Consider the following 12,361-nt stretch of genomic DNA (forward strand, 5'->3'; position numbering starts at 1 on the left):
AGGCCTAGAAATGATGGGCCTGAACAGAGGAAACTTGCTGGTAATGTAAGACTTGTTTGAACATAACACGAGGGGAAAAGGAATCCACCAAAATCTCCCATCATATCGCATACAAATCTTCAAATCACTAAATATCCCTCCACTAAACTGACTTTAAAAATGTTGTGTGAACTTCGCAACAGAAGGCGAATTTTTACATGCTTATAGTGTAGGGGGAAAATGTCGCGGCCCAGGTTTAATATGGTACAACTCAAGTTGAGCGGTCTAGGCTTGCACGCCCTAACGTCACTACGTTGATGACGTTCTCTCGCAGAGGTCCAACCTATTGGTGTGGCGGTTATGCGCATGTGTGTTGCTGAGGCCCATCTAGTTGCACTTACGTACAGACGGTTCTAGCAGTTTTTCCGTTTCTGCTGCTGCGGCCGCGGGCGCCGCAATGATGATGATGATGAGTAGCACCGGACTCCCTCTTACCTCCGTGATCCAGGTTACAAACCTGTCCGCCGCTGTCACCAGTGAGCAGATGCGTACCCTCTTCACCTTCCTGGGGGACATCGAAGAGCTGCGGCTCTATCCGCCAGAGTAAGTGCGGCCTTGAGGGCTAGGGAACCTCCTCTGACCTCTCTCCGATCTACGTTTTCATATTTAGGGGCATAGCCCCAATCCCGATGATGATCTCTGGAAACTTAGAGCTCCAAGGGTCTTTGGCGAGCGGATCTGCTACTTGGCCATTCTTTTACATGTTACTAAAAGCTGTAGATAAATGAGGTCTGCATTGGCTCTAGTTTGAAGAAGCCCAGAAATGGAAAATGAGAGAGGCACCGACTTTTCACAATCCCCCTGCTTAATGAAAAGTATTTTGTTCCCAGCTTCTGCAGTGATGGGCGCAAACACGTGTTAATTTACGTTAAATCTTTAAGCTTTGGGAATCAACACGTGACGTAACGCGGATAGTTGCACAGGGCGACCGACTGTATCACATTTTGGAGGTCGGTACCCAGTTTTGTGTTGATAATCACTACTGTTTCTATTCGTCATGCATAATGTGGCTAGTGCTGGAATTGGAAAAGCATTACTTCTGGAGGCCATACATTGAGGGTCAAGTGGGCGGGCTCGCGAGAGGCGGAGTCATGAAAAACAGTCTGTCAGTCTATTTATCATATTTATCTTTTAAAAACTCCGCCACAAAGAAATTTACAAAGAGAAACCTGACAGTAAATAAGTTATGCCTTAATTGGTTGAAAAAGGGAAGTTAAGGAACCTGGTGCAGTGAGCTTTCTTTGGTCTGTAAATCTTAAAGAATAATAATAATCGAAAGATAACTTTGGTGGTTAATGCACTTGCTGTAGAGGTTATTGTTTTGTCTGGTCAGTTTTGACTCCTGCAAAGGACATTGTGTAACATACAGGTGATAGATGTTCATTTTATAGCTAAGTGGGTCACTGCTTTTGACACAGGGAGCTGTACATTGGCATTGAGAACCTGCATGCAAACTGCAAGGCATGGGGTTTAGAGCCTTGTTTTTTCACAGTCTGTTGTAAGGCTGCTAATGTCTATTTGGTTAGTGATAAAACCTTATTAGTACAGCCAAATACAAGCACTATGTAGTGTTTTAATCCAGAGCCAGGCACTCTTAACATAGAATCCCTACCTGTAAAGTTGATGTGACTCCACACCTAGAAACCCTTATTGTTTTATGTAACGTTCTATACATTGATTTACACAATTGCGTGATATATTGTCAATGTACTATGTGTGCATGTGAATTAAATAAAAAAAAAAAGTACGTGCTTTTAAAGTTGTTTTTGTAAATACTCGTACAAGCTAATTCTTCTGCCATCTTTTCAATGCATACATATCTTATATCCAGGTATTGAAAGCAGTCAAAAGCTAGTTTCCACTTCATAGTTTCTCTTAATTACTAGTGAAGTGATGCTAAGCTGTGTTCCTTTGTATCCTCTCCATTACATTGGCATCTAGGTGTTGGGCTCCAAATAGCTCCCAGCCAGGGACTTTACTCGAACAAAAGGAGAGCTAATAGTCCTTTGTGTTTAGGCACAGCTGGAATATAAAATATGAAAGAACCCCTCATTGTTTGCATGCTGCTTCACTGAACAGAGAGAGGACAACAAGTGGGTGCTGCTACATTGCGTCCTGGTACTGGCAAATTACTTGGGGACAAATTCAGCATATTTCTCTGAGGTCAGATGGATCTGCAATCCAGCGCAGTAATAGCTGCTGGATTTCCCCTTTATTCCAGCACTGTGTGCCACTCTCAGTTGTTTCATGGTGTCACTCATGTGCCATGCCCCAACACACTGCATCTAATATATGTATGTCACCCCTACTGCAGGCCTTAGAGCCCTAATACAGAGTGCATTATATTTTATCTGCTGACATATTAGCATGAGCAGATGTGGCCCTGTGATGTCTAGTACAATTACTAGATGTTACAAGTGAACAGGGACGCCATCTTAAGGTATGTACTGGGCACTGGTCATCATGAGTTACCCAGCTACATAATGGCTTCCCTGAAACCTATGGTGTTTGGTATCAAACACCTTGCTGTAACAAATCCTCACTGATGCCTGTATTGGATTTATTATGACATGCACCCTGAGGGCACTTTAGAGGTCCCACTTGAAACCTACCAGACTCTTGGAACGCTGGCTGACTGGTATCGACCAGCCTGCCACCTCAGACAGATTTCTGACCCCCTCGAGGTGAAAGCCACCCCCTCCCATAAGGCCTATTTGGCACCAGGACAGGTGGGAAATTGGCAGTGGTTGAGACGTGTTGCACTACCAGGCTAGTCACAATCCTAAGATGCGCCATGAGGGAAGGGGTCCACTAGCTTGTTTTTGGTGGCTTTGGGAATTCTGGGACAGGGTTATGTCCACTCCCCACAGGAAGTGGTGATATACGGGGTAACGGCACCCCAGGGATAAGTAGGCCTGTGGCTACTACTCTACACTCCCCTAAACACCCCTAAATGGAGTATTAAGTTGGTCCCCTTGACATCAAAACTTAGATTCTTCTGACTGAAGAAGGAGGAGGACAAAGAAGAGCTGACCAGCGCAAGAACTGTGGACCAGCCCATACTTTTGTCGGCAAATCCTGCCTACCTGCTGCTCTCTTGACAGTTGCATGGAACCAACTCGTCCTGCAGCTTGGCATCTAACAAAAGCCTCAGAGGGCAGCCATTACGTCACACACCAGCCAGCATCCCTGCAACCGACACCCGGTTCACTGATTTGCTGACCACTGGGTCCACTGACGCAGCAGTCGCCCAGGAAGAGGTCAGGACAGACCCGTTTTCCCTCTCAAGTTTGGAGCTGGCAAGCCCATTAGGTGTCGTCCTGCACCAATACCCGAGGTACCAAAGCAGATGCAAGCACCAAGGCTTGTTTGTGTCTGGGCCAGACACCACTGCTGCAAAAAGATGGCCTACCCCCGAGGAATGACTGAATTGACCTTACTATCTTTCTTTTGCTTTTGCAGATCTAGCCTAACATTGTGAGTGCCTTTGACACACCGGACCAGCTGACCAAACCCCTCTTCACCCCAAGCACCCCGGCCCCATAACTATGGACTGTGTACCCTTGCTCTCAAGGCCCTCACAAACTGAGTCCCACCGTTGGGATCTCCCACACTTGTCTTTGTACCCATCTGCAGCCTGTTTCTAAGTGGCCCCCCTTTTCGCCAACCATTCAGTGCACAGGGCACCAAACTCGTCCAGCACCTCTGCACTGGGACACCCCAGAGCAGGTAAAACCGAACTGTGGGTAGTTCTCGTGACCTTGACCCCCTAGCACCTTAAGACCTAAAGCGGACCTCTGAGAAACGTCCGCAAGTACCGTTATGCAGAATATGTTCTTAATCCATTAAAAAGCATTACTGCTTAAAAGAGCATTTGTGTGCAATATTTAACTTCACTGTGCAAAGTGATATCTCGAACAGTACTTGCCTTATTGTGAAGATTTTTGGTATCTAAAAAGAATATAGAAAGTGTTATTATTTTAATAATTGGTCTTGTGTTTCTTCTTGAGTATGTCTCATTTATTGAGTGTTTGTCCAATAAAAGCTTAGCACTACTGTCTGATAAACCTAAACTGCTTGCCCACACTACCACAAAAGAGAGCATTTTGGGTTAATAATTTAACCTCTGTCGGCTAATAAGGGTCATCCGTGCTATCTGCATAATGTACCCCTACATTGGTACACTGCATAGTTCCTACACAGTGGAAACTGCAACCTTGCGTTTTCACAGTCTGGAAACATGCCCTTCTTTCCAATATTAAGCACCTTGCATAGTAGGATACCAAGGCCCTCAATAGGGTTGGCTTACTAATATTAAAAATACATATGTCATGGGGGAAAAGGGTTTATTTTTCCTTGCTGAGTTGGCAGCTTTCAGGCTGCCTCACTAGGCTGCAGTGGCAGGCTTAGTCACATTTTCACCTTGTCACTGCTATGGTGGCATAGTTAACTGCTGTTACCAACTAGTGACATTTAACTTAATAGCCCGGGGTGTTTCTGGTATTGTATACTAGGGTAAGTTAAATGAGACAACTGGGTATTAGCCAATTGTACACATGCTTTGGGGGTCAGATCAGATGCCCTGGGACCAGGCCAGCAGGGCCCAGTGCACTAGAGAGTAAAAAAAAACACTGCATTATTCTAAAAACCTGTTAAGGGGGTGGGGTGATCATACCAAAATAAGTCCTTGTCTACAATCTCTTAATAATTGAAGGGATTTGTACTTTAAGATAGGACCTCTATCCATTCCAGTCAACTACTTTCACACACAAAAGCACTCATGGCAAGGACGAATCAAAGCATATAAAACCAGATGAATTGGAGAAGTGTGTAGAGCTTCACTGCTAAAGGAAGTGCCTCAGTGGGCTTTGTGTGTCTGTCTGTCTGTCTCTCTCTCTTGGCCACTGGAATTATGCAGCAGGAAAGAGTCCAATTATGCGACAGGGTTGAATAAATTGTGCAGCAGGAAATGGTAAATATTGTGGCACACTTTGTGATAGTATTAATTAATTATTTCATCATTTTTAGACTTGTTAACACTATCTTGGCATTAGTTATTTTTATTAGTACCAGTTTAGCACCCAGATATAGAAATAAGCTAAAGAAACAAGGGCCTTCTACTTCACGGCAACCTGTGTCAATGCATTTTTACTAACCTTTGAACCGTTTAAGCTGGAACCAAAATATTTTTTTTGCTAAAATATGCAGATTAGGCAGCAGATCATGGATAATATGGCAAATCTACAACTATGCAAAAATCGCACCAGCCAACAGTCTCATAATTCCAGTGACCGTGGTGTGTGTGTGTGTAGATATATAAAATATCTCACAATGGCAATCCCTGCTGTGTAGTTATAGTTGGGACATGGTTACCACAGGAACATTTTCATGAAAAAAAAAATTCATCCACCTCAGTTCCTTCCTTGAAAGTTTCGGGGAAACTCACCAAGTGGGTGTTGAGGAAAAAAGGAAGGTCCCAAAATGCAAATTCCATAGTGATATATGTGGACAGTGCTAAGGCTCAAATTTGGCGGAAGGCTGGATCTTTGTCCAGATTTTTTATTTTTTTTTGCGTGTGTGTGATTTGGTGTACGTCCTTTTAGTAGTTTTTGCGAAATTAAGGTTCACATTTTATTTTTAGTTGGATGGTTGGTTTCATAGAAGTAATGCAAGCATGCAACTTCAAACAATTGAGCCGCAACCTTATTGGTCAATAGGCCCTCTTTCCCTATTAACTGTATCGCTTCTGCCAGCCCTATGTGCTGTAATTTGCTTGCCCGTAGGAGGTTGGCCGCCGGTCCTGGCCCCAAGCATGTTTAATTGAGGCCTAAAATGGATGTTAGTTGGGAGATTTCTGTAGCAAGGTATTTTTTTTTTTTAATCTTGATTTTGTGCGTGCAGAGATAGAAACTGTTAAAAAGTAACCTATAGTGGAGGTCACATCCTTGTTCCTGTTCCCATGACTGTATAGTTAAAACTGAAAAGGGGATAATACAACCCTTTAAAAGATTGACATGTTTCAGCCCTTTTATGAGCCTTCAGAAAGGAGTGCAGGTGTGCTTTCTTCATTACCATATGGAAGTATTCTCTGTGTGTGAGGGACCTCAGTGGAGTGTGGGTGTATGAAAATTTCGCCTAATAGCGGCAAGTAGGGCATAAACAGCTTACAAACTCTATTGTCTATGACCACCGGTACAAGCTCCATATTGCTGTGATGATGCTTTAGAAAGTTACATCTCATCTACTGCTGAACCATCCCTAGACAATTGTGCAGGTTGTTCGCACAATAAGGGGTTTGTTGATCCAGCCTAATCATAATCTGTTTATGCTCAGTGTAGAAGAAAGCTCTGCAGCTGAACAAGCATATAATGCATGAAGAGTTGTTTGACATACAGGTAACAAGCATAGGTGACAACAAGGACTCCTGGGTCCTGCTGAAATAAGTGAACTGGAAGACTAAAAAGTAGCTAGCCTTAAAGGTTTAGAGCGACCAACTAGGAGTGACCAAAACTGTTTCCTTAACACCCCGCGCTGTAAGTTTAGTCGTCAACACTTATTAGACCTCTGAACTACTTTTGAAGACCACTAATATAATTTCCACTGCATGGTCTCGTGCATGTTATATTTAATGTTGTCAGTCAGTGCCACTCGAGCCTTTTCTGTTTGTCTAGTAATGCAAAAGCCCATATGCCAGCCATCTAATATTTTGCTGTCTTCTAGAAATTCTGAGGGTGGTCTGGCATCTAGATTTTCTACTATTTCCCAAGAGCTGGTAGCATGATATTGGCCAACGGGTTTTCATGTTTGCAGCATCCAGGATGGCTTTCTATTTTTTTTTTTTTAATCAAAAGATTATGCCCTTTTTATGGGCGAGCACAAAGTGCTCCGTCCATTCTGTAATCTCTCTTTGGGCTTAAAACCACGCCCATGCCACGTCAGTCACTTACATTGGTTCGTGGGCTTGCCTTTTAAAATCCGCTTGCTTTCATTTGTGAAAGGCATGCATATGTCATGCCTTTTCCGGTGTTTAGCCCACCTAGACAGCACCGGTAAAGTACCAAAAAAACATACGAGGCTCGATGTTTTCAGCCTGGAGTTTGGACTACTTTATCTGTTTATTTTCCACGCATCGCGATTGTGCTGCATTTTACATAACGCGATCGCGTTGCGTTTTATTTTGCTTTACAACACTGATAGTTCTAACTCGAACAAATGTGAGACCCGTTGCATTGAAAATGCTTGTTAAAGTCTGGCAGACAGCTGAGTGAACATAAGTATAGAGCTGCTATGGCTCCGCCCACATTTTGTGCTCCCACAAAAAATTACACTTGACCTCCCCATATCTGTGATCATTGTTTATTTATCCAGCTGCCTAAGCCCGAACTTTCAGGGGCACACACTTTAAATTGGAATGCTATGTCTTAAATAATGAGATAATATGTTGTTTTTCATTACCCTACGTGGATCTTTAGGTCTAGATTGACAGTGCAACAGTCACTTGACCTTTTAACCTACACTAATATTATTCTACTATTGTTTGCTTCTACACAAACCCATATCTATTTAGTTGTAATGCTTCACCATACCATGCAACATTCCTTCAAAGCCAGACTTATTGGCGTTGTCTACGCTTGTTCCAGTTAGCTGACACCATGCCCAAGAGCAAAGAAAGGTTAAATAGCCTAATAGTTTTATCAACTATATGCGAGTAAATACGCAGTGATTAAATACATAATATTAAAACAAGTTTTTTTTTTTTTTTGTGCTATTCATTACTTAGTATTTTTCCATAAAAATCTTCCCCCATTGCCCCTTGAGAAAATGGGAGATTTACATGTATTTTCTCACTTTGTGCTACGTAACAGAATAATTAGCACATAAGCATAGGAAAGGTAATCTAGTAATCATAGCTACAATTCTGGCTTTTCACTTTGTATTGAATTTCCCTAACAGTTTCCCTCCCCTCACTCCTGGGAAAACTCATCACACCCCTAGCTATCACAGATTTGAAAATTTTTTCATACATTGTGGAAATTCAGAGCTAGTAACCTCTGCATGCAAATGGGTTTTGAACGTGGCACTGTAAATCACCTTACCTTTCCTTGCATAGGATTGAATCTGCTTCTCTACAGAAAAAGCCTTTTGCGATCTAACCAGTTTAACTTTTGTTTATACAAAACTTATTTCCTTCATATGCATGTTTCAAATGAATCAAAACTCTGTCTGAATATGTCTAAAAGTGATTTCATTCTACTTGATTACTTTTGGCAGAGTAATGAAGTATTGGAGCAGTGTAAACAATCCATGTCATTGATTAGTAGTGTATCGGAAAAAATGATTTTCACATATTTGAAGCTTACAAATTTTAAAGAATAGGCATTGGCAAATCCATAACGTCTTTTTTGTTCAATGAAATGCTTACATATTATTCCAACACATATTGTGACCAAGGACTTCTGGGTGAAAAAAAAATACCAAAGATGCAGGTCCACCCCCCGCCCCCCACCTGCAAAAACAGGTAGTTTTATATTTGATCATTCTGATTTGTATGTATGTGATGATGTGAATAATACAGCGTGTAACTGAATTGATTAAGAAAAAAAGATAAAACATTCACTATTTATCATCAAAGTATTTACAATTAATAAATATAATTCACATTATAGATTGTTGACCTCAACAGGAACAATAGTTTAAATAACAATTAACATAATAATTTCTTCTTGCCTGCAATAAAACTGTATGCCTTGCTGTTTATGGTCCCGTGGGAAAAGGAATTTTGAGTGCTATATATGCTGTAGAGCAACTGTACTAAAACTAGTTAGGCACACTTATTACTAATACCCGCTTATTATTACAGTAGAGCAAAACTGGCATGAGAACACTATTTACTGTTTCACAGATTTTATATTACCAGGTACTTAACACATGAGATCAATCTTCCTGATAATGGCAAGACATCAAAAATGCATTGTATGAACACATATACGCAGACTATAATATTGTATTTGGTACCATTCTGTGAGTCATTGCCCCTACCCACACTCAACAATGGTAATAGGTTAATAAATAGCATAATACACCCCTTCCTTGAAACATTAACCCCCTGGGTGCCCTGTATGAGCTGGTCTTTTATGCCATTTCTGCCCCCCTTTGGGGCAGATCGACCTATCTTTCTTAGGCCAGTCAAGGGGGTGTGGGGGGCAGAAACCCCTAGACACCAGGGATTTGTTTTTTGTGCCAATTTCATTCATGGGCAGTGACCCCTTAGGCAAGTCCCTCCCCCGGGGGCAATTTTTTTTTAGGCCATTTGGCAGATTGGCCTATTTTAATTAGGCTGATAGCCCCCCACAAGGGGGCAGAAACCTCTAGGCACCAGGGATTTAAAAAAAATAAAAATTACATTTTTGTTTGCAGATGGGGAGCAACCACTTAGGAAAGGGTTGCTCCTGGGTGAAGTGGGGGGTATTTTAGGCCATTTCTGCCTTCCTTGGAGGCAGATAAGCCTATTTTTATTAGGCCATTCAGAAACCACTAGGCATCGTGGATTAAAAAAAAACATTTTTTTAAAAAAATTTTTTTTACAGATAGGCAAGGGTCGCTCCCCTGGGGGCAAATTAATTTTAGGTTTTCTGCCCCTCTTGGGGACGGATCAGCCTATTTCTATTAGGCTGATCTGCCCACGGGGGAGGGTAGTAGAAACCGCCTAAGCACTAGGGATTGGTGTGTGTGTGTTTGGGGGGGGGCGGGGCGGGTCAGCCCCTTGGGCCAGGGTCGCTCCCCATGGGGCACATTACTGTTGGCTATTTCAGCCCCCCCTTGGGGGCAGGTCGGCCTATTTTGTGGAAGGCCCATCTGCCCACATTTAGGGAAGGGGGCAGAAAGCCCAGCAGAGACCAGGAAAGATTTTTTTTATTATTATATAAAATAAAAAAGGATGGAGGTATGATCGTACCCTCACCTCAGATAAATGGGGACAACATTGTTCTGCTCACCGGTGAGGTGGGCAGGTGGGGCAATTACCCCTGATTCACTCCCCCAGGGGGCCGAAAGCCTACTAGATGCCAGGGAATTAAAAAAACAAATAGGGGGGTGGTAGCTATCAACCAGTATGGGCATGGCTATGCTCCCACCCCAACTGAAGGGGGTAACAGTCTTTCAGCTGTCCCCCCACACACTAAAACATCTTACCCAACGACGAGCAAGAGGACATTTTGATTATTTTGGGTTTTGGTTTTACATTTGGGCCATGAGAGCTTGATTGTCCCACTTGGAATGGAGCGGGCTGCACTTTTTGGACTTTGGGACGCTGCTATGTAGAAAAATCTACGAGACATAGACAAATCTGAAAACTAAAAATCTGGGTGAATCCAGGGTGGTGTCCATCACATGCACCCTGCACCAGTTTCTTACCCACTGTGCCCTGCAAACCTCCAACTTTGCTGGAAATCACACATTTTCCCCACATTTCTGTGATGGAACCTTCCGGAATCTGCAGAAATCCACAAAATTCTTAAACACCCAGTATTGTCACATTTATACTGATATAAATTATACCCCACTTTTCAACCTAAAAACGTTTTTTTTTTCTTCTTCTTTAGTTCCCTTAGTTTTCAACTTGTTTTTGGCTCTTACCTGTCACAGACACTTGGCCCACCTACACAAGTGAGGTATCATTTTTACCAGGAGACCCAGGGGAACGCCGGTGCGGTAATCCCACACAGAAATTTCCTTTCGGGGGCACTAGGCCTACTCATACAAGTGAGGTACCAGTTTTATCAGGAGACTTGGGGAAATTCTGGGTGGAAGGAAAGTTGTGGCTCCTCTCAGATTCCAGAACATTTTGTCACAGAAATGTGAGGAAAAAGTGTTTTTTTTTTGGGGGGCCAAATTTTAAGGATTGCAAAGGATTCTGGGTAACAGAACCTGATGAGAGCCCCACAAGTCACCCCATCTTGGATTCCCCTAGGTGTGTTTAGTTTAAAAAAAAAAGAAATGCACAGGTTTGGTAGGTTTCCCTAGGCGCCGGCTTAGCTAGAGCCCAAAATCCACAACTAGGCACTTTGCAAAAAAAAAAACACGTCAGATTTCAATGTAAAAATGTGATGTGTCCATGTTGCATTTCCTGTCATGAGCTTTAGGCCTACCCACGCAAGTGTGGTACCATTTTTATCGGGAGACTTGGGGAAACACAGAATAGAAGAAAAGGTGTTATTGCCCCTTGTCTTTCTCTACATTTTTTCCTTCCAAATGTAAGACAGTATGTAAAAAAAGACGTCTATTTGAGAAATGCCCTGTAATTCACATGCTAGTATGGGTACCCCAGAATTCAGAGATCTGCAAATAACCACTGCTTCTGAACACCTTATCTTGTGCCCATCTTGGAAATACAAACGTTTCTTTGATACCTATTTTTCACTCTTTATGTTTCACCAAATGAATTTCTGTATACCAGGTATACAATGAAAACCCATTGCAAGGTGCAGCTCATTTATTGGCTCTGGGTACCTATGGTTCTTGATGAACCTACATGCCCAGTATATCCCCGCAACCAGAATAGTCCAGCAGACGTAACAGTATATTACTTTTGAAAATCTGACATTGCAGGAAAAGAGTACAGAGTAAAACATGGAGAAAAATGGCTTTTTTGTTCACCTCAATTTCATTATTTTTTTATTTCAGCTGTTATTTTTGTGTAGCTAAACCTTGTAGGATCTACACAGATGACCCCTTGGTGAATTCATAATTTTGTCTACTTTCCCAAAATGTTTAGCTTTCCGGGATCCAGCATTGGTTTCACGCCTATTTCTGTCACAAACTGGAAGGAGTCTAAAAGCACAAAAATAGTAAAAATGGGGTATGTCCCAGTAAAATGCTAAAATTGTCTTGAAAATGTGATTTTCTGATTTAAGTTTGCCTGTTCCTGTAAAATGGTGATTTTAGCACCACAAACCCTTTGTTGGTGCCATTTTCAGGTAAAAATCCACAAGCTTTCTTCTGCAGCCCCTTTCTCCCATATTTTTTTTAATGAAATAATTTGTGTTGTATTTTAGCTAGTTTCTTGGTCTCCTCCAGGGGAACACACAAACTCTGGATACCTCTAGAATCCCTAGGATGTTGGGGGGGGGGGGAAAGGACGCAAATTTGGCATGGGTAGCTTATGTGGACAAAAAGTTTTGAGGCCCTAAGCACAAACTGCCCCCAAAAAAGGCCTGGCACCTGAGGGGGGGGGTGAACGGGCTGAGAGCGAAGGGGTTAAAAAGTAGCTTGCATATAAAGACGCGTTGTCAATGAGAGGCGTTTTTTGGTTTGTAGGCAGACC

The 12,361-nt window shown here is 42.4% G+C and overlaps 1 protein-coding gene across 3 annotated transcripts in view; it reads left to right on the top strand.

Moving 5' to 3' along the window:
• The first annotated feature begins 347 nt into the window (after positions 1 to 347).
• SREK1 (splicing regulatory glutamic acid and lysine rich protein 1) overlaps positions 348 to 12,361 on the top strand; it is a 423,414-nt gene continuing 411,400 nt past the window's right edge. Inside the window, exon 1 of one of the 3 annotated variants that reach the window (XM_069222929.1) lies at positions 348 to 582. In XM_069222929.1, the coding sequence (XP_069079030.1) occupies positions 437 to 582 (146 nt within the window). In that variant the 5' untranslated portion in view covers positions 348 to 436. The remainder of the gene's footprint in view (positions 583 to 12,361) is intronic. The other 2 variants (XM_069222949.1, XM_069222938.1) reach the window with 2 other exon arrangements.

The sequence above is a fragment of the Pleurodeles waltl genome, chromosome 1_1 (genome assembly GCF_031143425.1).
Source record: "Pleurodeles waltl isolate 20211129_DDA chromosome 1_1, aPleWal1.hap1.20221129, whole genome shotgun sequence".
Classification (NCBI taxonomy): Eukaryota; Metazoa; Chordata; class Amphibia; order Caudata; family Salamandridae; genus Pleurodeles; species Pleurodeles waltl.